Source organism: Muscardinus avellanarius (assembly GCF_963383645.1).
Source record: "Muscardinus avellanarius genome assembly, chromosome: 15".
In the NCBI taxonomy this organism is placed as follows: domain Eukaryota; kingdom Metazoa; phylum Chordata; class Mammalia; order Rodentia; family Gliridae; genus Muscardinus; species Muscardinus avellanarius.
The window spans coordinates 112673-138735 of record NC_137801.1 but is presented as its reverse complement, the minus strand read 5'-3'; the positions used below and the strand labels follow the sequence as shown (position 1 = coordinate 138735).

The window sequence follows — 26063 nt, the reverse complement described above, 5'->3', positions numbered from 1 at the left end:
TTTGGTGGTACTGGGGGTAGAACCCAGAGACTTTCTACCTCCAGGCTATACTCCCAGACCCATTTTATAATTTATTTGGAAACAGGGTCTCACTAAGTTGCTGAGAGCCTCACTAAGTAGCTGAGGCTGGCTTCGAACCTGTGCGATCCTCCTGTCTCAGCCTCCCAAGTGCAGGGATTACAAGCGTGCGCCACCATATTTTTTATTAAAATGAAAGTTTTGAAGAAAATATACAGCTACACATGTAGGTTCCATTTTGATTTTAAAAAAACCTGAAAAAGTAAAAACCTATAAAATATATATATATATATATATATATATATATATATATATATATATATATATATATATCTGCTTGCATCATGGGAGAAGAGACAATTCCACGAAGGGGCCAAGGAGTTCCCAGTGGGGTAAAGAATGGACCTCGTCTGGGGACCAGTGGAATCCTTGGCTTACTTGAGGGAAGAGAATTTCATATGAGCCAGTCAGAGACACAGACATAGATGTGTTAAAGAAAACAAGAAGTGTACATCCAAGGGCACACCTTGCGTCCCTGGCTCTGTGTGTGTGTATGTGTGTGTGTGTGTGTGTGTGTGTGTGTGTGTGTGCGTGTGTGTGTGTGCTGGGAGTTGAACCCAAGAGCATTCTACCTCAGAGCTACACCCCCAACCCTATTTTAATTTTTATTTTGAAACAAGGTCTCACTAAGTTGCAGAGGGCTGCAAGCCTGCTGTCCTCCCAAGTACTGGGATTATAAGCATGCACCACACCTGACCCTAGCTCTTCTTTTGAAGGGACTTGGAGAGTGGTGGGCGTGGGAAGCTGTGGTGGAGATGACTTCAGTCCTGAATCTGATCATCGTCTAGATCCTTGACATCTTTTTTTATACTTTTTAAAATAGATTTATTTTTGCTTAAACTATTCATAGGTGGGATAATTAACAGTTCTCAAGGTACATATCGTAATTGAGAGTAAAGATTTGTAAATTTCTCCAAAACTTGAAAGTGCCAGGCCTGGCTTGGCGAGTGAGAAGCGCTACACAAAGCTTTCACGTTAAAGTTGCTTTTCCTCATCTTGCTTTTGTTTCCTTTCTACCTAATTCTTTTATTTCTTCTATTCTACTTCGCCTGTATGTATATTCTTATAAATATTTTCATTCACAGAGACTAGCATGGTGGTGCACGCTTGTAATCCCAGCATTTGGGAGGCGGAGACTGGAGGATTGTGGTTTGAGGACAGCCTCAGTTACTTAGTGAGGCCATTTGCAACTCAGTGAGACCTTGTTTCAAAATAAAGAATAAAAAATAGGGCTGGGGTTAACTCGGAGGTAGAATGTCCCTGGGTTAAATCCCCAGTACTATAAAAAAAATGTGTATACATATATGTATGTGTAGGTGTTTGTATGCATATGTAGATTGCTTGTTATACTACTAGAGGAAGGGTGCTCATCTTATGATATTTATGAAATCTTATAAATATGTGTGGTAGTTGCCTCTGGAGGTGAGCTTAGGGTGAACTCAAGAGGTGTACCTGGGCTATGGCTTGTGGCTCGGTGCATGTGAAGTGTAACTTTTGAGTGATTATGCACACATGTGAGCATGTGCTACATTTAACTCCACAAAGATCTGCATCTGTTAAAGATGTTCCTAATTTTGTATTACTAGGTTTTACTGTCAAGACATTCGCGCTTATGACATCTTATTTGGAGATATGCCGCGGCCTGCCCAAACAGAAGATCTTTATGAAATTCTAGATTCTTTCACGGAGAAGTATGAAAGCGAGGGGCAACGTATCAATGCAAGAAGAGCAGCCAGGGAGCAGCAGAAGGTCCCTGGCCTTTGGATTTCTGTTGCTTTCAGTAGTCACAGGGACCTTCTGTCTGTCCCTATCACCAGGTTCCCAATGACCTACTAAACTTCCTTTGTGATTTCACTTATGTAATGTCCTTGTGAAAATGTCATACGACCTTGACATCTCATCCAAGGCCCAACAGTTTGTCCACTATGATTGCATAACGTATAAACAATATGGGTTAATAATCCTAGGAACTGTAGTTGCTGAGTATCAGCCATGACAGGCTGAAATCCCTGGCTTTGTGGGTTAGTCATCTCCTCCCACAATGTCCTTTTGGACTCTGGTGTCAGCTACACAGAAAGAAAGAAAGAAAGCCTGCATTTTGTCATCGCCGCCTCTCTCTGCTGACCACGTCAGTGTTCCGGCAGTCCCTCGACCTCAGTCTCCCACAGGTCCTCAAGAAGCCTGGGGAAGGGAGCCCCACTCTAAGAGGAAGCTGAACCTTTTGTCCCAGTCCCACTTGACACGGCCCAAGAAGTCCCTGTGGGCTCTGAGGGTTCTCCTTTAAAAGTGCGTAGGGTGAAATCTGCTATATATAAACCCCTTGGAATCAAGAGGCATTCTGTGTTCCTAAGTCAGGGCTGGGTTTAAATTACATATTAATTCTTGTTCTTCCAGGCTAAAGAATTACCTCCAAAACCATCTTCCAGACCACAGCAACCCTCTGGGCCAGTCCAAGCGAACTCTGGCTTCCAAAGTGAGTGCTTTTGTCATAATTTAAATAATATTATAATGAAGCAATCGTTAAAGATTCTCATTAAGACATCAAGCAACATTGTTATACTTTACAGTCAAATAGAAGAACTAACAGGCCTTTAAAGAGAACAGTAAGTGTTCAGCTTCTTCTACATCATGAGATAAGTTTTCCACTGCCATCATTTCCATCATTTGTGAAACCTCCTCATACATATAGTGCTTTCTTAAACCTACAAAAAGATTTACCTTTAAAATCATATCATTTATTTTTTATTTCTTTCAAAGATAGCTATGCTACTAGTCTGAACTAGATTAATAAGTCTGTTTTTCTGTATACCTATACATTGACATTTCTGAATATGAATTTACCATTTATTCCTGGAAGCTCAAAAACTCATAAGATGATTTTTAAGCAAGATGAAATTTACAAAACATTCTATTTTGGTCTTCTCTTTATATTGTTCAGTTTTATAATAGTCTCTAGTCTCTTAGTTTTTGGCTTTTCACAATAAGCTAGAAGTAAATAGAAATATATTAAAAGAGAAGCTTCCATATAACGGTTGCCTTTTATATAAGAAGCCCTGTGCTGTGGCTTCTAGAACCATAAAGATGACTCTAACCTAGATTTTGCCCTGAAGGAATTTCCAACATGGCAGAACACATACTGTGTGTAGAAATGTAATTCTTATTAGTGGAGAGAGGAGTAGACTAAATATGAAAGTCTTCAGAGAGCAGGAAGCTCAGCCTCAGCCTCCTCCTTCATGTTCTGTACCAAGTTTCCCCAACGTTCAGCCCAGGTCTATCACGACTTCTTGGAATACATTCCCACCATATTCATTCCTGCCATATATGTTCTTCACCATAATACTCCCCACCATAGACATTTCTCACTACATACTTCTCCACCACACACATCCCCACCATATATGATCTTTACCAAAACATCCCTACCATATACAGCCACACCACATTCATTCCCCACCACAAACATAACCCTGCCTTACACGTGCCCACCATGTTGTGCTGCACCATAAGCACTCCCACCATCACATTACCCATCATAACTCTCCTCTGCAATACATTCCTTATTGGTATTTGGGTTGGAGCATTTCAGGGTATTTAGGTCAAGGCTGGCTACCTCTCCTTGGTGACTGGATTATGTTCAACCCCATGTTTGAGTGAATTTGCACATCTCTCGTATCTTGCTGGTGTTTTGGATTTCATCTTGCATGAAAAGTCTCCTCATTTCGTTGGTCCATTTTGTCTATTGGGACTTGTCACTTTCTCGGTTTGTGAAGACACTTTATATATTAATGGCTTTGTCATTTGGGTTGCAATATTTTTCTACATTTGTCATGTGCATTTCTACCTAAAAGCTTTATTTTTATAAAAGATATGCCAGCCATCTAGTTGGTAAAGATTTGGATGTTTTAGTCATAGTGTTTAGGTCTTCCTACTTCCTATACACAATTGTATTTACACTATCTGAGGTAACATGATATTTTAATTTTCTAGTTTCTGGATACTCATTTTCCATATACTTTAAGATTATTTTACAAAGTCTTTCCTCCTCTCCCACTATGTAATTTGAGTTGATATATCATTATATACTTTAATTCATTTTATAATTTTGGATGCTAATCATACAATATATGAATTTACTAATTGAATACACATCATGGTTTTCTGTTATGCTTTCCATTTGTTGAGACTTTATATCCTAGGGTAGGATTCATACTTTCTATACCTTTGCTGTGGCATTTCTGCTCAGTAATTTGTAACTGGTTTGTTGTGGCCAGTGGACTACACTTTCCCATTTCTACCTCAGAGTTGAGGAAATCTTAATTGTCACATATTTTGTTGGTCTAATATCTAGTCAACCACCCAAAGCTATTTCTAGTCATTTCTTAAAATTAGGTTTCTTGAGATGTCTGTACGCTCTCTCTGCCCACAGACCTTACATCTTTGTCCCATGTTCATGAACTCCTGAGGCACATAGGGACCACCAGGGGGAGGTGGGCTCAAGCCTCCACAAGACATTTCCCAGACCCCGAGCTGAAGGTCTGGTGTGTGGGTTTCTATTCATCTTCTATCCTGTTGCAGTCCTAATCTTTGCACTTGGAGTAAAGAAGAAAACTTTCAAACCATCCCACTTCTTGCTAGAGACATTGCCTGCAGTGTAAGAATGACCATCCAATCTGAATGTGGATGTTAGCATGATTAGTGAATGGTGCTGCAGCAGACCCTCCATCATTTCAGAAGACTGAAGGACCTAATTGAATTTCATCTGCATTTATAATGAGAATAATAATTCCTATCATCATGAAATACTAATTATTTTTAAAAATTACATAGCTACCTATCACATAAGCAAAAAATTATAGGGAGCAGGATGTGGTTGCACATGCCTATAATCACAGTACTTGAGAGACTGAAATATGAGGATCTCAAGTTCAAAGCCAGCCTCAGCAATTTAGTGAGACCCTCGAAACTTAATGAGACCTTGTTTCAAAATAAAAGATAAAAAGTGTTAAGTGCATAGCTAGAAATTAGAATGCCCCTGGATTCAATCTCTAGTACAAAAAAAAGTTATGGTATAGTATTTTAGTATCTTACAAATCTTATTTTATTATGTTGTCTTAGTGGAAGATAACTGTTTTGTTTGTTTTGTTCACTGTCTATCTCAGAAGAACTATAAAAGAATGTAGTTGCATTGCTATAAATCACCTCCTTTTAGCCTTCATGAGTTCTTACCAGAACACCTCTCCTGGACAGAGTGGCACCTGTGGCAGGAGAATCACTAAACCCAGGAGTTTGAGGCCAGCCATACACCTGTCTCAAACAAAAAAAAGAACCACCTCTCTTAGCACCTATATTTAGAAAAGGAAGAGTCAGCCAGGCATGGCGGTGGTACACACCCCTAATTCCAGTACTTAGGAGGTTGAGAGAGGAGAATTGTAGGTTTGAAGCCAGCCTCAGGTACTTAGCAAAGCTCTCACCAATTAGCAAGACCCTGATTCAAAGTAAAAAATAAAATAAGGCTGGAGGTATAACTAGGAGGTAGAATGTCTCTGGGTTCAATCCTTAATACCACACACACACACACACAATACTGAAGTATAAATTGATATTGAACCTAGGTCATTCTAGCAGTAAGAAATAATCATCTTGTGTACATGAACTAGTTTTATTTGTTTTTTGGGTTGTTTTTTTTTTTTTGCGGGTCTGGGGATGGAACCCAGGGGCATTCGACCTCTGAGGTACCCCCCCTGCCCTATTTTTTATTATTTTTTTTAAAACCAGGTCTCACTGAGTTGCAGAGGGCCTCGCTAAGTAGCTGAGGCTGTCCGCGAATCGCGATCCTCCGGTCTCAGCCTCCCAAATGCTGGGATTACAAGCGTGTGCCACCACGCCCGGCCATGAACTAGTTTTAAAAGGCTTATTCTTCTATTGAAATGCACCTCAAGTGGTATTTCACATTTATGTTTAGTGAGCTAATAAATCCAGAATTTTTTAAAGATTTAGGTTAGTCATCTATAAATGATCACTAAGTTGATCTATAAGAAGTTAGTTAATAGAACCTGTGCTTACTTAAAATAAAATTTAAAAAATAAATTTACATGGATATTTTATTATAGGAAATGACACAAAATATTACTATAAGATCTTTGAGGAAAATGGAATGAAAAGATAATTTGAAGGTGAAGTATGTTTTGTACAGTTGTGACTGAGAGAAATGGCTCATTGATTTTTTAAACACAAAGTAATGAAGTTTAGATCACAGTTGTATGTAGATTCTCTCACTCAAAAAGGAGAATATGATCATTTAAGTAACTAATATGTAAAATATGTTGAAAAGTATACCCCTTACAAGTGACTTAAGGTGTCAATTTAAAAAGTATAGACTGCATGAATATGTGCTGCCTAATTGTCCTGGGGTGAGCAGGCAGAGCTGTTTATTCATCGCTGGTTTGGGGCTGCCTGCTTTCCTCTCTCGTACCTCGTGGTTGTTTCTGCAGAGACACTCTGCCTCACAGAGGCCAGGTCTTCAAGGTGCTCTCTCTATACTTGGCGTACGGGTGGGTTTGGTCAGGCGTGCCTCTCCATAGATAGTATGGCCAAATAATGATGTTCCTGACATTTACAGTGACTTAAAGCATTTGCTTAGGAAGGATTTGGCTTTTTTTTTTTTGCATCTTATACAGTGTATACTAATAAGCTTTCCAAATATTCCCTCTTTTTGTAGGTAACAGAAATGAATATAAGCTGTACCCTGACCTTTCCAGCTATCATCAGACAGTTGGTAAATAAAAAGTATTTGTTAAGCATGATTAATATCCATTTTATAGTCACAAGCTTTCTGATCAATCTGATGGGTTATTAATCTGTGGGATAATGTTCATTCCTCCTTTGTTCTATAGGGTGTCCACATTAGTGTTAGAATCAGATCATTAAAAACCCTGGGCTTTTGACCTCTTGCTGGCTTCTAATCTGAGAGATGAGGGTGCCCGTGCCCCCAAGAGAGCAGCTGCTGTGGTCACACCTGCACAGGCCTCTTGGTGCTGGCTGAGGAGCTTCAGGTGGTTAACAAGAATAGTGTGCGAGTTTTGTTAATTTTTAATGGCAACATAATTCAACCTGTCTTATTTAAATATTCTCCTTGAAATAATTAATCAGTTGTTATAAAAGTAATAGCTGGCGTGTTGGTGAGCACTTGTAATCCCAGTATTTAGGAGGCTGAGACAGGAGGATCACAGGTGCATGCTAGCCTCAGCAACGTAGATCTCCCTCAACTTAGTGAGACCCTTTCTAAAACTAAAAAGATAAACTAGCCTTGGGGTTATGGCTGGGAGGTAGAATGCCCTTGAGTTCCACCCCGCCCCCACACACACCAGGGACCCATTGCCATGGGGTGACAGGCCTCTTCTCAGGAGCATTGCCCCTTTGCCCCAGGCTGCTTTCTACCCCAGGAAATTGTCCATTCCAGAAGCTTTCTCGAGGACTGACCCCTCCTCACCGTCTCCATGGCCTTTCTACTCGGTGCCTAAATGCTCTTCCTGCTTCCCCATCTGTGCTTTCTGTTAGAGAAGAAGGGCTGCTTCCACCTGGTAACGTAAGGTTGTGACTTCCAGCACATTTCCTGATGCCCAGCACACCTTCTTTGTTGAATCCTTTCCCCAACAGGCCTGGGAGAGGGAGAGGGGTGGAGGGTCAGGCATTTAATTGGCCAGGTGGGGCTGGCAAGATACTGCAGTACCCACGAAGGGTGCTGGTGTGATTACTAATGAGAAAAATCTCTGAAAGGGTGTTTTTATTTAGCATCATTACACAGCCCTCTGAGCTCATGTCAGGTATGCATACCATGAGCACCTGCTGTATACAATGATCTTTCATTTACATGTCTCAGCAGTATTTTAACTTGCTTTGATCATTTTGACTTTATCAAAAAAAAACTTTTTTTTTAGGTCTGGGGATGGAACCCAGGGGCATTCAACCTCCGAGCTACACCCCCTGCCCTATTTTTTATTCTTTATTTTGAAACCGGGTCTCACTGAGTTGCAGAGGGCCTCACTAAGTAGCTGAGGCTGTCTGCGAACCGCGATCCTCCAGGTCTCAGCCTCCTGAATGCTGGGATTACAAGCGTGTGCCACCACGGCCAGCTTGACTTTATCAAAATTTAATGTTAAGGAATGGTAGAACATATCTATAATCCCAGTACTTGGGAGGCTGAGAAAGGAGGATAGCAGTTTGAGGTCAGTCTCAAGAAACTTAGCAACTTGTTTTAAACAATAAAAGATAAAAAGTTTGGGGGTTATAGCTCACAGGTAGAATGCCCTTGGGTTTAATCTCCAGAATAAATAATAATAATATAATAAACAATAATTTTGTGACATTCTCTTAATATTATTCCTTAAAATTGATAGGCTTAATAGCCAGGCATGGTGGCACATGCTTGTATTCTCAGTACTTGAGATGTTGAGACAAGGAAGAGCACAGGTTCACGGCCAGCCTCAGCTACTTAGTGAGGCCCTCTGCAGTTTTGTGAGGCCCTGTTTTAAAATAAAGAATTAAAAAAATAGGGCTGGGAGTATAGCTTGAAGGTAGGATTCCCTTGGTTCAATTCCCAATACCGCAAAAAAAAAAAAAAGACAGACGTAAAAGTAAATACAGTATACCATATGAAAATGTACAGAAAGTCTCTGTAATGTAGAAGACAACCCACTACATTACAGTACCTAGTGTGGGATAGTAGTTACTCTTGGGCTGTCCTTGAGGACCCAAGGCTTGTGGCACATGCTTCACAGAAAGGACAGTACTGTTCTTTGCATGAGCCACACGCTCAGAGTTTCAGTCCCTCATTCAGTTAAAGGGTGAACTCTCTTTCAACCCACAGGCCAGGTTCAGCTTTTTATTGTTATAATGGCATTAGGGGTTCAAAAGGAAATGGCTTTAGAATTTGATTATTCATTTTTCTATATATCTATACTTACAGATGCATTTTATAATATCTAATTGCCTAATTAATGCACAAAATTATATGAAACACAGTAATATAAAAGTCCATGTGGCTGACTATACAGAAATATTCATTCTTTAATATTTCATAGGTTATATACAGTTTATAATATTTATATTCTTTTGCCCATGTTAACCACACAATTCTCAAAGTATTTTCAGAATACATTGAGTTATATGTGTGTTATATTAATACACACACATTATATATTTTAGTGTGTGTGTTACTTGTTAAACCTCTGTAGATATGCATTTCTATGTGCTGATTTGAACTTCTCTGTCTTGAGATGGCAGGCCAAGTAAGTTCAGAAGTTAAGACAGCTATGAAGCCCAGAGAGGAAAAGGAGTGTGCCAGAGTAGTAAAGTTTATCTGATCTGCAGTCCTCAGCACCAACAGCCAATGACCACAGCTTTCATTTTTATTTTGTGTTTGAGATGGGCTTTCGCCATGCTACCCAGATTGGCCTTGAACTCCTGGGATCAAGAAATCCCCCTGTGTCAGGTGTGCAACACTATGTCCAGCTGAGAGTTATCCCAGCAAGTCTTTGGTGCTATAGTCATGAGCACATGATCAGCATCCCTCGAACATCTCAGCCATCTGTCTGCTTAGTTGGGCTACCGTAGAGACACCATTGAGGGCAGCTCACTGCTGACCTTGGATCCTCACCGTTCTGCAGGCTGGAGGTCCACTGTCACACCGCAGGAAGGTTCAGTGTCTAGTGACAGTTCTCTCCCGGCTCACAAGGGCACCTGCTCACCATCCTCACCTGGAGGCAGGGCCTCTTTTGGGACTTGCTAATAAGGCCATCCATCCTATTCCTAACCATCACTTTGGGAGTTAGGATTTCAACATATGAGTTTGACGGCGAGGAAGGAATACATTTAAACCATAGTAATTACTATTCCATTAAAACAAAGTATCAATAATGTTATTTATGGAGTATTCAAAACTCAAGCAATTATAGTTACAAATATTTGCTGAATACATAGGCATAGAAAAATGTATAGTTCTGACTTATATGGTTTTGGGAAATGCTATTGCCAAACATTTGCTATTTTCAAAGGAGAAAAACATTGGAGTGTAATCTTATAAACACTGCGTAGGCCACCCACGGTGATTTCGTCACCCTCCAAAGCAGCAGAACTGAACTCTGAGTGATGCTTCCTATCTTACCTGCACATGCTTCTATTTTTCCCCTAGAAAGCACAAATAATTTGAATACTGTTTCTTGTTTTAGGCAGTTCGAATCGACCAACACAGGTGACAGCGCTGTACTCCTTTGAAGGGCAACAGCCAGGGGACTTGAGTTTTCAAGCTGGAGACAGAATCACAGTTCTATCAAAAACTGATTCTCATTTTGATTGGTGGGAAGGAGAGCTTCGAGGTCAAACTGGCATTTTTCCAGCTAACTATGTGACCATGAATTAAAGCTTATAATATTTTTCTCTGATATTATAAAAATATTTCTATACTAGCAGGATTTATAATTCAGTTCAACATTCTTTAATATGAGTTCAAAAATACTCTGTCCAGAAAACTTTTAATCTGGTATGTCAAATATTTTTCTCTGTACATAAATAAATAGTTAAACACTGTATTGATTTCATTGCATATGCTAGTTAATTGTTTACATTTTTGTGTGTTTCTCTTGAGACCTTGCTCAACATTTGATCTGTGTATGCTGTAACTGTTTTAGTGTAGACAAAAGGATGGCTGGGCATGGTGGGCCACACTTGTCATCCCAGCATTTGGCAAGCTGAGACCGGAGGATCACGGTTCGTGGACAGCCTCAGTTACTTAGTAAGGCCCCTTGCAACTCAGTGAAACCCCGTTTCAAAATAAAGAATAAAAAATAGGGCAGGGGGTGTAGCTTGGAGGTCGAATGACCCTGGGTTCCATCCCCAGACCTGCAAAAAAAAATAAAAGCATGGACTGGAGAGCCATGTTCAACTTCATGTGAATTGGGATCATTCAATGAGTTTCTGAGCCTTGAAAATGGTTATCATGTTGACTGAACAAGGTGTGGAGGAGCCTTGTGCATGCAGACCAGCAGCCTTCCTCTGATCCCTGGGGCTGAGGTAGGAGCACCTGCTCTTTCCCTCTGGACACCTAGAACACATGTTTATCCATGTTTGCAGTAGACCATGTTAGCCCTGAGACAGGGAGACTGGGCATTTTGAAAGGCGACTTCTCACAAGAGGGAGACGAGAAGCTCGGTTAGTTGACTCCACACACGTAGAGTTTCCCACAGGAAGTTTTTCGATTTCAGGTCAGTGGATTTGCCAAGTTCAGTCTGGCACAATCTGCACAGAAGCAACATACAGTAAGGATCATCTGTTATTGATGAAGAATAATTTGAGAGATGTTTCCTATTTCTGAATTTAAGAAATCAGAGTGTAAAACTGATTTGTTTACTTAAAAAGTATAGGTAGGACATAAAACACAGACTCAAACTGATAGCAGAAGCGAAATCTGTGTAATCTGTATGGTATAAAACAGATGCATATTCATTAATGCATATTTGTTTTATTTATTTATTGTCATACTGGGAGTTGAACCCAGGGCATTCTACTTCTGAGCTACAGTCTCAGATCTTTTTATTTTCTATTTTTCTATCATTTTGAAATAGTCTCTCTAGTTTCCCGAGAGTCTCACCAAGTTACTGAGGCTGGTATCAAACCTGGGATCCTTTCAGATCAGCCTCCCAAGGACTCAGGTTACAAGCATGAGCCACTGTGCCCAACATTTTTAATGCCCTTTTATTAATGAGTCATTCAAAAGTGGAAGTCAGTCTGAGAAGCCACCACACTGATGTGCACCCAGGGAGCCAGCCCCCATATTTCTCCCCGAAGGGATAGGGGGCTCCTGAGTGCTGTGACTTTGCTGGTGCCCCAGATGAGGGTGACAGGCAGGCTTTGCTCTGGCCTGTTCTCAGGTGGCAGCTGAAGCAGGGGAAGCTATCTATGGCCCAAGCAGCTCTTCCAGGTTGGTCTCACCATGCACCCCACACCTGAGGACTCCCAGGGAACCTCCAGCAGACCTGCAGGCTTGCAGATTTCTGCTCCTCACACGCCCTGAAGTGCACTGGGATGGGGTCCCTTATCCCCCATGTCAAAGGGAGGTTGCTGCACAAGCAAAAGGGGAAGTTGGAGCCAGCAGCGCTGGTGGAAGCCCTGGCTCAGAACCTGGAGCTGCCTCCTGAGTGTAGCCCCGGGCCACCAGGTATCACCAAAACTGAGCCCCACTGCTGGCCCTCCACTCGGCCTAGGGCAGCACACAGCAGCCAGCCCCACCCTGACCCTGTCTAAACAGAGCTGCTCTCCAGCAGGGAATATAAACACCCGCTGGTGGTCCCCGTGAGTTGGGGTCAGCCGAGATGGCGGCTGCTGCGATGAAGCCCATCTGCAGGGCCAGTGCTCTGGGCTGGGGCCCTCACTTTCCAGGGAAATGACCCTGCTCTCTGACCCCACAGCCCAGCAATTTAGAAATGTTTTGGGGTTTGCCTTAGAAGAGATTATGAAAACCTTGAGATGTCCTACTCAGAAGGAAATTCAAAAAATCTAAATGGTTTTTAGTGAAATAAGAACAAGATAAAAAGCAAAGTGAAGACATTATAAGCATTATTGTTTATCATGGGAATCTAAATCAAATGTCATATTTTCCCAGCAGAGGTAGGTGTTTGGCAAAAGCATGAGGGTACTGACTGACGCTCCCCAGGCTGGCCCTGTTCCAGGCCTAGGGAAGGGAAGCGCATGTGTCCTGACTTTCTTGCCCTGGGCCACCCAGGACTCTGCTCACTTCCCAGCAAACTCCTGAGAGGGCCTTTCTGAAATGAAAACAAGTCACATCTAAATAATTCTGCTACTGCAAGTAGCAGCAAAGAAGAGAAGAGAAGAAAACATTACATTAAACTTACTGGAATTTCTTTTTTGTATAATAAGTATAGAAAGCCCAGAGATGAGGAAGGGAGTCACGGATGGCCCTAGAAACCCAGGCACACTTGATGTTCTGCACAGCGTCCTAAAGCTCACATGAAGCATATGTCCTCCACCAATCCATCCTAACACCATTCACCCATGCACTCAGCCACACAGCCACCCACTTATCCACCCACCATACACCTATCTACCAACCCATAACCTTCCACCTATCCATGCATCAATCATCGACACATCTACCTCTACCCATCCATCCAACTATGTATCTCCCCCTCCATCTGTCCACCAACTCATCCATTCTTCCATCTACATACCCACCCACCCATCCTTCCATCCACTGCCCACCCACCCATCCATCCATACATACATCTATACACCCACTTATCGATCCATCCACCCACCCACATACACTTTTACCTGTTTATCCATCCCTCAACAGATACTCAGTATGTACTGTGTATCAATAACTGTTTTCAGTACTGGGAAAATAAAGTGAACAAAGGAGGCAAAATGACCCTTGAAGCATATGTCTTCTGGGGAAAGATACACCATAAGCAAGTGTAAAGTGTGATTATAGCATATCATACTCAAATGAATGCTGAGAAGAAAGGGGGAAATGAGAGTGTGTCTGAGGGTCTTGTGCTCTGAGAAAGGTCCTCCCAGCTTGGAGGCAGATTACAAGACTGTCCAAGAATGCGCCAGAGGCCCTCATGCTGGGAGCAGGTTGGGACAAAGTACCAGGTGATATATGGACTAAATTTTGGGCCACCAGAATATTTTGAATTTTACTCTGAATGAGATATACCATTTTGGTTTGTAGCAGAGATGTAGTGTCATTTAATTTCTTTATTTTTATACTGAGGATTGAATCCTAGAATGTTCTATCCCTTAGCTCCCCCCCCCGAATCTTACTAAGTTTCTGAGGGTTTTGCTAAGTTGCTGAGGCTGGCCTTGAACCTGTGATCCCCCTGTCTCAGCTTTCCAAAAAAATGTGATTACAGGATGTGCCGCTATTCTCAGTTGATTTATCTTTTGGAAAGCTTTCCAAGTACAATTTTGAAAATAAACAACAAAGAAGAAAGGACAGAGATGGCAAATGTGTTGGATTCTGAGCCTATTCTGAGTGTAGACACAAAACAGGGTCCTCATGGGCATGAGAAGAAGGGAGGCTGGCCAGGCCTGTTATCTAGAAGATATTTGCCATCGATGGGGGAAGAGTGTGAGAGGCCAGCTCTGCCCAGAAACTCGAGAGCAGAGCCTACAGCCTCTACCTTTGCTCCTTTGCATGGAGCATGGCTCTCATCTGCTTCCACTGGGGCTCTCCTACCAGCCTGTCCACACAGGGTGGACCATGGCTTGTCTCTGACAGCTGATGGACAGAGCATCTGCACCCAGCCTGGCCAAGACAGAGTCTCCTGCTCACTTTGGTTTTGCCTTCTGTATTCCTAATTTCTGTGACAGCTCAACATGGCTTTTAAGAATACTGAGCCTTCCTCTGCCCCTGGGGACTGTGTGCTGGGGGGGTTCGGGGGGGCATCAGCACATCTGTTCTCTCCACTCCCCATGCTGCTCCTTCAGGTGAGCCTGTAGTGCTCCCCAAGGGAAGCAGCACACCCTGGTTTGCAAAGGTGAGAATCACACAGATGCTAAGTGGACAAAAATATGCAGGGACTGTGAACTCAGGAACCATTTTAAAATGATCACAGTGCCCGCTTCCCACAGGATACAAGCAGGCAGAGGCAGATACTGGTCTCCACAGACTTCTGCTGTGTACCCAACCTTCCAAAGGACTGGCCTTGGTCTGAATTTATTTTTATAATTACATGCACGTTATCTAAAAGAAACAAGGAACGTGGGAAAAGATGCGGTTTAAATAAACTTGAAGCTGTGGGAATGCCCAGGACCAGGCTGGGGAGAGTTGGGAGTGAGCTCAGTAGAGTAGTTACAGTGCAAACCAGCAGGGCAGTCCTTTTACTGGAGTGTTTGCTCCTCACACTAGACGTTCAGAATTAAGACGAATAGATTTTACTCTAATGCACTTAACTAATTTCAGAGCATGTGAAGTATAGAGAAAAGCCAGCGATTGCTGGCTGTGAGGGTGACAGCGTGGACCTCTTCTGAAGCTCAGTGTGATGGGTTCATCATGGTACTGTGTAGCTCATAGCCACGTTCATGTTTGACTTAATAGTGTTGAGGAACTCCGAAACATTCCTCAGGCGTAACCGAGTCCTCAACACCTCTGCGTTGTGTATCCAAGTGTTCCCCAACACCATGTGTTGTTGTGTTGTGACAACCTAACAACAACACAGAAGAGTGCTTATGAAATATTGTTCAAGAAAGTTCAGGGCACACATTTCAGCAAGCAAGACAGCACAAGCTGCGTAAAATTTGTTTATATTCAGAGACCAGAAGAGAAAATAAGGGTGAAGTATTTTTCATGTCAGGTTGCTGGATTGTGCAGAGTTTTCTTCCTCCAACATTTTACATCTTGTCTTATTTTCTTGACAATAATAATAATGTAGCTAAAAAGATTTCAAGTAACATCCAATTTTTTCAAAGGGTAAAATTAATCATAAGCAGGATATTCATTCACTCTTGCTTATTCTGGCTAATCTCTGCCCAAAAAAGCCAAGATTTATCTTAATGCCTGCAAGGAGGAGGTTATAATCCTGCTTATTTATTATTTATTTTGTAGTACTGGGGATCAAACCCAGGAGTATTCCACCCTCAAGCTATACATACCCAGTCTTATTTTATTTTTTTATTTTGAAATAGAGTCTTTCTAAGTGGCTGAGGACCTTTCTAAATTGCTGAGGCTGTGCTCCTGTCTCAGCCTCCCAAGTACTGGGATTAAAGGTGTGTGCCACCATGCCCAGCTAGGTTTTTATTTTTCAATGGTATTTGAAGGGAAGCTTTACTATAACAATTTAAAATGCTGTAGGATATTTAGTGGAGGGAGAGTGAGGTCATGTTCTGTTCATCTTGTAGCAGACCATGTGACAGCCAGAGGTGGACCACTAAAGGGTCTGCCTCCTGGAGGCTCCTGGAGGCGGCCCTGCTTCAGCCCAGCACCATGAAGATCGGAACCCTCCCTCATGGCAGAGGAAAGCATACCTGGCCAATAGAGGGAGTCACTGGCAGAGGGAAGACAGAGGTACCTTGGACCAAAGCTGTGTGGTCAGGAGGGGACCAGAATCAGAGCTTAGCAAAGAGGAACTTAGAGAACCCACAAGCGATTACATTCTGGACACAGTGAAATACATCCTGGACAGGAGCTTCCGGTAGCCACTGCAATGTGAAACTCGCCCCAGACTTGCAATCCTGCAAAGGGGAGTTTTGAAGTCCCCTGACCTCCCACCCCATCCCAGGAAACAACCACTGCAGCCTTGACCTCTCTCCACCCTGCAAATGCTCATCCTCCGCCATCCTTCCTCCCACAATGGCCCATCTGAGTGCTTTGTCTCCATTGAATCAGAGTAAAAACTGATATCCCAACAGTCCCCCCTTCCTCTCCTTCCCTGGGCCCTGAACTCTGATCTCAGGGGACCAGGAATGGATGTGGCTCCACCCTGTTCCCAGCAGCACCTCAGGGTAAATAAATACAAGCTGATTTGGGTTTTGTTGTTTTATTTTGGTGCTGGGGATTGAACCCAGGGACATTCTACCTCCAAGCTGCACACTTGGAAGCGTAGACTTTTATTTTTAAAATAGAGGTAGCTGGTGTACCAATTTTTTTTTTGAAACAGGGTATCCCTAGGTTACTGAAAGTGTTGCAACATTGCTGAGGCTGTCCTCAAACCTCTGATCCTCCAGGTTCAGCCTTACAAGTACTCGGATTGCAGGCATGCACCACCATGCCCAGCTGTAACACATGCCTGCCTGGCTGTTCCCAGGCCTCAGCCCACCCACTCCTCACCCAGTTCTCTCTCCTGACAACACAGGCACCCTTTCTGCCCTGGCCTTGAGATACTTAACAATCTGGAGCACGTTTCCTCATTGCCACAAAGCCCTCTCCTTTCTCAAGTAATCTTTCAAAGAAAGCCTTTCTACATTCCAGCCCAAGTGCTGCATTTGACATGATAGCAGTTAAGAGCCACCTCCATGTCCTTACTGAGGAAGGGCAATAGTGACCAAGGGGCTGCTCCTTCTCGTCACGAGGCAGGAGCCCAGCTATGTCCTTGAAGATGATTCTTGACTAGCCACCTAGGGACAAGATAGTAGAATAAAGCTTTTTTGTACTGGCCGCCCTCTGAGGTGAACAAAGCAGCCTCTCCTGGAAGCTTAGACCACAGCATAAAGCAGCTAAGTCCAGCAAGGTGGCACCACCCAGTACTGGCCATATGGAGTCCAAAATGTCACTGCCCAATCCCAGCCAAGTGGAGGCTAACACAAGAAATCTAGCTCCTAAAGAAGAAATGAAACCTGGCCCCAGCCCTGTATTGGTACCCTGCCTGTTATTGGTCAATCAAAACCTGTCTCTATGGGGCTACATAATCTGTATGATGACATCATTCAGGGCTCAGGCCCAGAGCTTTGCTCACTGAGCCTCTTGCTCTCCATCGACCAAGCTTCTTGCAACAGCCAGGTGCCCACCTACAGGCTGCCTAAGGCAGCCTCTCAGCTCAGAATCAGTAAAAGTATAAGCAGGGGCTGGGGTGTTGCTCAGTGATGAAGCAGTCACCCTGCATGCCTGAGGCCCAGGGCTGTGAGCTTCAGGAAGTGTTCTGAGGCTGAGGCTGTGATTCCTGGGGGGCAAGGACAGCACCAGAGCAGAGCAGGACCCTGCAGACCTTGCCTTCCTCTGAGTCCTGGTGGAGGTGGGGCCAGAAACCCAGTCTTCCAAAAGCGGAGGCCTCTGAGGCCAGAAACTCTTGACTCTGAAATGTAAGATCCCACTGCAGAAGCAGACACACATCCCCCTGGGCTGAATGAAGTGCTATGGGCTTGGTTTCAGGGTCATGCCCCCAAGAACTGGGCTTACAGGTGTGTGCCTCCACGCCCCGTTTAAATGCTTATCGTATAATAGAAAGTGAAATGAATACCATACCAGCATATATTTGTAAACAATGACTAAAATAATTTAAACACTATTTATACATATGAACACAAACTAAGAGGGTGCATGAGAAAATACAGACACATGTTTTTGTTAGGGCAGAGAGAATGCTATCAAAAAATTTAAAAAGCAACAAATCTGAGTTTTGCTGTTTTTAACCGTATAATCTCTGAATCAGATGGTCTTCACAATTCTGTGCACTCGGCCTGTAGAGTTATGAACAGTCATGCAGTGTACAGAGGAGTCTGCAGGTGTGGGCTGTGGACACTGCTTATGCTGGGCGCCCATGTCAGCACCACAGGCTCCTTCCTTTCACTTCAACCCACTGTGCATCACACCCTCTCCAGGAGTCCCTGCTGCCATGTGACAGGGACTCAGCTCTGACATGAGCCACATCGCAGGGTTCCTGCATGCCAATACCAATGCAGAGCTTCACAGTCGCTTGGTAAGCGTGCAGTGCTCTTTATTCTTTTAATCCATTAAGCACAGGCTGTGAGCTAGTCAGAAGCAAAACTCTTTGAGGCTTGGTGTCTTTTTGTAAGTCAACCTTCTCCTCAGACTCACGATATGTTATTGGTTATGGGAAAATGTCTGTGGAGACCATGGAAGGCCCAAGACCATGTAAAATTGGAAGGTTAAAAAAATTTCTAAAATAAACGTGTTCTCTCTCTCTCTCTCTCTCTCTCTCTCTCTCTCTCTCTCTCTCTCTCTCTCTCTCTCTGCTTCCTCTAAAGCTAGAAAACATTTAGTCAGATGTTTTCGGAAGGGAAGCAACATCCCAGGAGGAGTCTGTGATTCCAAGCAGCAGAGGCTCCAGACTGTCCTATTTTAGGTGCCGTGAACACAGAGAACTCCTGGAGGCCCGGCTCAGTGTGCGCGTCATGGGTCTAAATTTTGCACAGGCCTCTGCTGGCACAGGCTGCCAGGAAGGAGCGTCAGGGTACAGGGGCTTCATCGGGGCACTCAAAACAGCCAAGCTCACATGGGGCCTCAACAGCGAGAAGCCTGGGAGATGCAGATAAGTCCATCCAGTGCTGGCTTATAATGTGGCCTCCTGAGGAAGTGAAGTTTTACAGCTGGTTCCCAGGAACAAGAAGTAGAAACTCCCGAGCCTTCTTAAGGCTGGAGGAAAGCCCAGCACCCAGAGCGAGCTGCCTGGTGGGAAAAAGCATCTGTGTCTTCCCCTGGTCAGAGCAAGAAAGCTCCAATCACTTGGGGGAAAAAAAAATGGTCTGTGGTCTCAAATTGCTGGAGGTCCCTAGTGCGGTGCAATACAGTGAAAAGGCCCGACACATGATTTAGAAGGACTTGCATCCCCCACTGCCACAGCGGCAGCGAGTCACCTAGAAGATGGCCTCGCCTCTTCCCAGGGTGCGCAGGACTGCATAGAACGTGATGACACACAAGAGGCTTTCAGCGCATGTTCCTTCCTTCGCTGTCATGCCCTTGCTGAGGATAAGGTCATGTTTCCTTTAGTTTTCTTCCATCGAGGTTACAAAACAAAACTTGAATTCTCTCTAGCTTAATTTCTCAACATTTTCACCAATATGGACTTGCTGGCTGCAGCCAGACCCTCCAGTCCGTCTGCCTTTCTGTCCCTGTGAGTTATGAGCTCTGCAGGGTGCAGGCCTGTGAGACTGGACTGGGGCGGAGGCTGGTGGAAGTTGAGGAGAAGGAGAAGGGAGTCGACTGCCTTGTCCAGGAGAGGCATCAGAGGACCTTCAGTTACGCTATTATTTTTTCAACCTTATGTCATAAAATTCTTACCAGTAATTTTGTACTATGATTAGGTAAGCACATGTGCTTCTTGAGCTTTTATTTCTAATTGTACTTAGTAATCACATACCTTGTCAGTAGTGTTAAGTACATTTGCATTATTCCAAGTAGATCTCTTAGCAATTCCCTTTCTCCTCTTTCTATGGTGTGTGTGTGTGTGTGTGTGTGTGTGTGTGTGTGTGTGTGCGTGTGTGTGTGTTGGGGACTGAATCCAGGAATGATCTACCACTGTCTTATATCCCCAGCCCTTTTTTTATTTTTTATTGTGGGGCAGAGTCTTGCTAAGTTGTACAGACAGACCTCCAACATACGATCTTCCTGCTTCAATCTCCCGAGGTGCTAGAGTAACAGGCATGGGGCCACCAGGCACAGAGGATGTGTATAGATATTTTATAGTTCTAGAAATTGAACCCAGGGCCTCACAAATGCTAGGGCAGTGCTCTACCATTTTGACTCCTTGAGATATTTCAAATGAGTAGAGTCATACAGCCTGTCTTTTGGGGACTGGCTTATTTTTTTTAGCAGAATGTCCTTAAAGTTCATCTATGTAGTAGCATTTGTCAGAATTTCCTTCTTTTTTTCTGCAGTATTATGAATTGAACTCAGGAGCATTCTACCTCTGAGCTGTTTATTTTGAAACAGCATCTTGCTAAGTTATTAAGGGTCTTTTTAAGTTACTGAGCTAGTTGGTGAACTATTCTGGAAATCTGCAATCCTCCTGTCTCAGCCTCCCAAGTACTGAGATGATAGGCATGTTTGTAAGAATTTACCATGCCTGGAAGAATTTCTTTTTAAGGCTATATAATACTCCATCATAAGACCCAGTCTCCTTATCTACTCCTCTTTATATGGATGTTTGGATTGTTTCCACCTTTTGGCTGTTGTGAACATGGATGTGCAAACACTGAATTGTATCACTTGGGGCATGCACGCAGAAGTGGGTTTGCGGGTCACGTGGCAGACACAGCTTTAGTTTTGGAGACTCTTCAGCTGCATGGTGGGCACTACCTCCCACGGCGCATAGCTCTCAGTCCTCCACTCCTCACTCTTCTGCTGATTCTGGCTGTTCTGATGTGTGTGACTTGCAATTCTTTGATAATTCGTGAGGTGGGCCTTTTCCATGTACCTGCCAGCATTTTGGAGAACTGCCTACTCTAGTCGTTTGTCCACTTTTTAATCGGATTCTTCTTGCTGTTGGGCATCTGTGCTTTGGAATCATGCAATTAACTTGGGTCAGTGAAGCAGCCCGGTGCCCTTTCACCTGAAGTGACACACTGGCACGGAAGCTGAGCCTGGTATCGGAGGTCTTTGCAAGTGTCAGGAGAAACGGGCACTGTGAGGTTTCATTGAACTCAGCTGCTCACCCTCAGCACTGTGCTTCTTTGAGCTGAATGATCCTGGGGCGGGCCCTCTGTACTAATGGTGTTTGTAGCCACTGTGCCCAGCCCTGCCCAGCTATCACACAGGGTCCCCAAACCCTGCCCTGGTACAGAAGCCCCAGCTATAGTTTAGTGGAAGGAGCCAGAGGTTCACATACTATCCAAGTCTCATTACCATCACTGTTTTGGATATTGACCATCATACCAAAGAGTTGATTTTTAAAGTTTTTTTCTTTCTCACCCCCAAAAATACCACACACTAGAGTGAAGATAGTTATGTATGCTTGATAAGTATTTGTGGTCAAAAGAAAGAGTGCTGTTAAGTCTCCTTTAAGATTCTGCACTGGTTAAACTTTGGGAATACAAATGACTCTAAAGGAAAATGCTGAAATTCTAGAAGAATTTAAACTTTATTTCTGCTTAAAAATCTTATCAGCTAGTGATTTGAAGCCCACATGCAGAGATAATCTGTTTTCAAAACAACTAGCTTGGTGTTATTTCAATTATATTTGACATGTGTACTGTACTCTAAGAATATAAAAATAAAACATCTCTCTCTAGACCACTTATAAATATTCTTAAAAAAATAAACTCTCCATGTAATTGCTCTTGAATTTTGGCATGAACACATATTCTTTAAAAATGACCATAAAGACTCATTTTTATTTTCCCTGGTGCCTACTTTAGCAAATGAAAGCTCCAGTTCACCAACTTTAAAAAAATACAACTAACACACCTTCTATTTGCCTTAATCATTAAAGAAAACATTGGGTTAGCCATCAACAAGATAACAACGTATTGTAATCATTGTATAATCTTAGAATATGCACATGACTATAATACTTTCACCAGCTTATTTGGAAATATACAATAGTGTAAAGAAAAATGGCCTTATGTTTTCCAAGTCTTTTATGAATTAAAATATGATTTGAGGTTACTCTGTGCATATTTTGAACTTTAGCTTTTCCTCATGTTTAAAAATCATCTAGATAGACAATTTTAGTGATCACATAGTATTCCATATCTCTCCATTCACTAAAATCATTTCTCATGGTGTGCAGATATCTTTTCTCCACCTTTGGATCATGTTGACACCATCCTTCACACCTCTGTGCATATAGTTTACTGTCAAATGTCCGTGGAAAAGGAATACTTCACAAACTGGATTCCCATAATAGCAAGGGGCATGCTGCTTTTAAAGGTAGAACCATCTTGCTGTGTCCCCAGCTCCTTGATGCTCAGGTCCCAGTATAAAATGATACAATATAGCTGGGCATGGTGACATCTGCTTGTCATCTCAGCACTTGAGAGGCTGAGACAGGAGGATCTCAGGTTCATGGCCAGCCTCAGCTACTTAGTGAGGCCCGCTGCAATTTACTGAGACCCTATTTCAAAATAAAGAATAAAAAATAGGGCTGGGAGTGTAGCTTAGAAGTAGAATGCCTCTGGGTTCAATCCCTAGTACCGCAAAAAAAAAAAAAAAGGGTACAGTATTTACCTACAGCCCACACAATTCTCCTGCATACTTTAAGCCTTCTCTAGATTATGTATAACACCCAGTACAGTAAACGTCTGATATAGTTATTAAACTATATCATTTAGCGGATAATGACAAGAAAAATGTCTGCACCTGTTTTTCCCAAATGCTCTGGATCAATGGTGGCTGAGCCCAAGGGTGGGAACCTGTGAGAGGGAGGCTGTCTGTCTGTAGCTGGGGTATAAGGATGGGGCTGGTGCTCAGCAGAAAGCAGTGAAATAGCCCTGCCTACCTGTGCCCCAAGATGCTTAGATTTTCCAAAGTAAAGCTGCCGGTAACTCTATTTATGAAATCATACTATCCAGTGCTTTGTCTTGTACAATTTTCCTTTCTTATGCAAGCCAGGTTTCTCTCTGGATGGACATTGGTGCACTGGACTAGACAGTACCACAGTAATTCCAGAACTCAGTGTCTTGGCCGGATGAGCAGGACTCTGTGTGATGACATCCTCTGTTCTGTCCCAACATAGAAGGCACTTGTTTGTCCACACACATTTGTTAAGCTCCAGTTTCACCATTTAACTAATTCCCTTTTAAGATCATCTTTTCCTTGACTGTATGGGTAATGTTTAATTTTGATGTGTGTTGACATGTTTGTACAAGGGACTCCTGTCTACCCTCCATCCTTTTCTACCAGTTGTTTGCATTTTTAATTCCATTTCTCTTTCTACAGTTTTTAGATGTCACATTATTTCTCCTGAGCTTCTGGAGAGTTGAGTCACAAGTCACTTTACCCATAGGTACTTAAGTGGACATTCCTTAAGAGTAAGAATTCAGCGTTTCTAATGCAATATTACAAATTGCCCCAAAGCTTGGTGAATTAGAATAAACACGTCTGTGCTCTGTGAATCTGGGCTGACACCACCAGTGCTTCTACACCAGGATCCTGCACCAAGCTGCCCTTAAGCTGTCGCTAGGAACCTGGCTGGTTTGCAGAACTGACCAGGGTGGCTCTGAGTCCCTCCTGCGCTGTGGGCAGGATACAGTCTTGGGGACTGTGCTCTGAGGCCTCTCTGTGGGGCATCCCTCATCTGCCTCTGAGTCAGAGAACAGGAGCTCATCAAGGAGCTCAGAGATCCTGGGACCCCAACTTGGAAGAAAACATTCTTGCATCCCATTAGAAGTGAGTCATGGGCATTCTTCTGCAACAGCCTTGACCCAACTGTCCAGGGATGTCCAGGGCCAAGCTGCTGGACAGCTCAGAGACACTCTCTGTCTGCTGTCACTGCAGTGATTCCAACAAAAGTTAAATCACCATTTTCTGGCCACAGCACATCCTCCTTAATTAGATTGATTATGTGAGCTTTATGTTATGAAAAGCAACAAAACTTAATACTTTCAAGGATTTATGATAGAGGCATGTTTTTATTCATGAATTATTTAACTGGAATGCTCATCCTCCTCAGAATAGCTCCCTACTGAAATCCAGGAGCAGCAGGAATATGAATCATACTCATAGGAAGCAGTGAATCTTTGCAAATGGCGAATGATTCACACATTTTTTCTGAAGTGTGTATCAATTGTTTATTCTCCTGTAAATATGCAAGAGGAGACTGACGCCATTGTGCCACATGTGTTCCCATTTGCCCCCTTTCTGCGGCTCCTGTGGGCTTGGCTTGGGGTCTGTCTCAGCTTGAGGGCTCCAGAGAAGCCTCCGGAACAGTGGCAGCACCATGAGGCTCCAGGGTGCTGTGCCTGTCGGCCTGGACTAGTGAGTGTCTCCACTCCTGTCTCTGGGTGGAGCTTCGCTCTGGGCACACCACACAGAGGCAGCAATGCTGTCTTTTTTTTTTTTTTTTGGTGGTGGTACTGGGGTTCCTGGAAGCCCTTCTACCTCCGGGCTACACTCCCAGACCTATTTTATATTTTTGAAACAGGGTCTCTTACACCAGCACGGCTGGCTTCGAACCTGCGCGATCCTCCTGTCTCCGCCTCCCAAGCGCGGGGATTACAAGCGTGCGCCACCACACCCGGCTTGTCATTTTTATTTAACTGGAAGGAAATTGAAGTTCAGAAAAGTTATACCCAAGGCTGAGCCTACATCTAGGTGGAAGGAGCATGTCGGGCTCTTGCAGCTGCCCACTCTGCTGTGCCCAGGGTCCATGCACTTCCTTATGAAATGCTGCTGCCAACTGTCACTGAGCTGAGGCTTCTGGACAACACAGCTTCTCCACACTGTCCACCCCAGCCAGACCCCAGGGAGCCTCTGGTCACCTTCCTGTCTCTAGGTCATGGGGCAGAGTTAAAGGTATAAATGCTGCTTTTCTCCATTCTCCACATGAGGGCTTTTTTGTCCAACAGCTGACAAGACCTGGCTGGATCATGGCTTGTCAGAATGCAACACCCCCAAAAGACCATGGCATTTTGGAGAGTTTTGTTTACATGACACTAAGCACTAAATTACCTTACATTCTAAATACAAGTTTCATGGGCAATTTGTATAAGAGGTTTATTTTTAAAGAAAATAAATTACATGACAGGTTTATTATATATATTACAAACTAGACTGGTGAACACTTTACTCAACATTTTAAAATCTTTAAATAAGACCTTTCAGCACATAAAGCTTACATAACAAAATCTAGCAAAAATCTGCAAAATCTAAACACATTCCTAAGAGAAAGGGTAGCACTAAAGCTTACACACTAGGCTTTCGGGGTGGCTAGGCCTGTACCCTGAGGTAACTCTGACTCTGACCCTCAGGATACTCACCAGGCTTCTTAAGCAGATTGTCCTGGAGTCCTGTGGCACTCAGCCAGTGAGATGTTAGGCAAGGTATCACGAAAGCCCAGCTGTGGTATCAAAAGCAGCCCACGCCAGCTCCTGGCCTGTGAGCCTTGGGAGCTGGTGTGTCCTCTGGCTTCTGTTTGGACCTCTCACAGTCCAGAACCCTGAGGATTGTCCAAGGGAGGACTGGGCAGCCTGAGGACACAGGTGCTGGCTCAGTCTTTAGACGTGGAGCCAAGAAGCACTGATGTTGCCGCCACCATCCACCTGGGCACATCAAGTGCAGGTGAGCAGGTTCAGAAGGGTGAACCTTGTAACCCAACCAGCCCTGGAAATTGAGGACTCTGCCGCACATGTTTTCTGGAGGAGTCACAGGGTTTCCATTTCTTTAATTTGTACATACTTGCAAGGCAGGTAATTTGAGAGATCAAGGACACTTGTATTTCTTGGAGTGAAAAACTTGAATTGGTTAGGCATCAGCTCTGTAGGCAGTGCCACAGGCAGTGTGGCCCCACACACCGAACCACAGAAAGGAGAGACTACTCCCCAGCACTGCACAGCACTGAGCCTCAAGCAATATTATT

At 43.5% G+C, this 26063-nt stretch overlaps 2 protein-coding genes across 2 annotated transcripts in view; both read left to right on the top strand.

Moving 5' to 3' along the window:
• The window catches only part of SH3YL1 (SH3 and SYLF domain containing 1), a gene marked incomplete at both ends in the record, with an annotated part of 28198 nt that extends 17703 nt beyond the window's left edge, over positions 1-10495 (top strand). Inside the window, 4 exons of the mRNA XM_080712066.1 lie at positions 1665-1833; positions 2473-2551; positions 6797-6853; positions 10305-10495. Of these exons, the coding sequence (XP_080568192.1) occupies positions 1665-1833; positions 2473-2551; positions 6797-6853; positions 10305-10495 (496 nt within the window). The remainder of the gene's footprint in view (positions 1-1664; positions 1834-2472; positions 2552-6796; positions 6854-10304) is intronic.
• A 7951-nt stretch (positions 10496-18446) lies between these two features.
• Positions 18447-26063, top strand: part of FAM110C (family with sequence similarity 110 member C) — a gene marked incomplete at both ends in the record, with an annotated part of 48640 nt that continues 41023 nt past the window's right edge. Inside the window, one exon of the mRNA XM_080712062.1 lies at positions 18447-18506. Within this exon, the coding sequence (XP_080568188.1) occupies positions 18447-18506 (60 nt within the window). The remainder of the gene's footprint in view (positions 18507-26063) is intronic.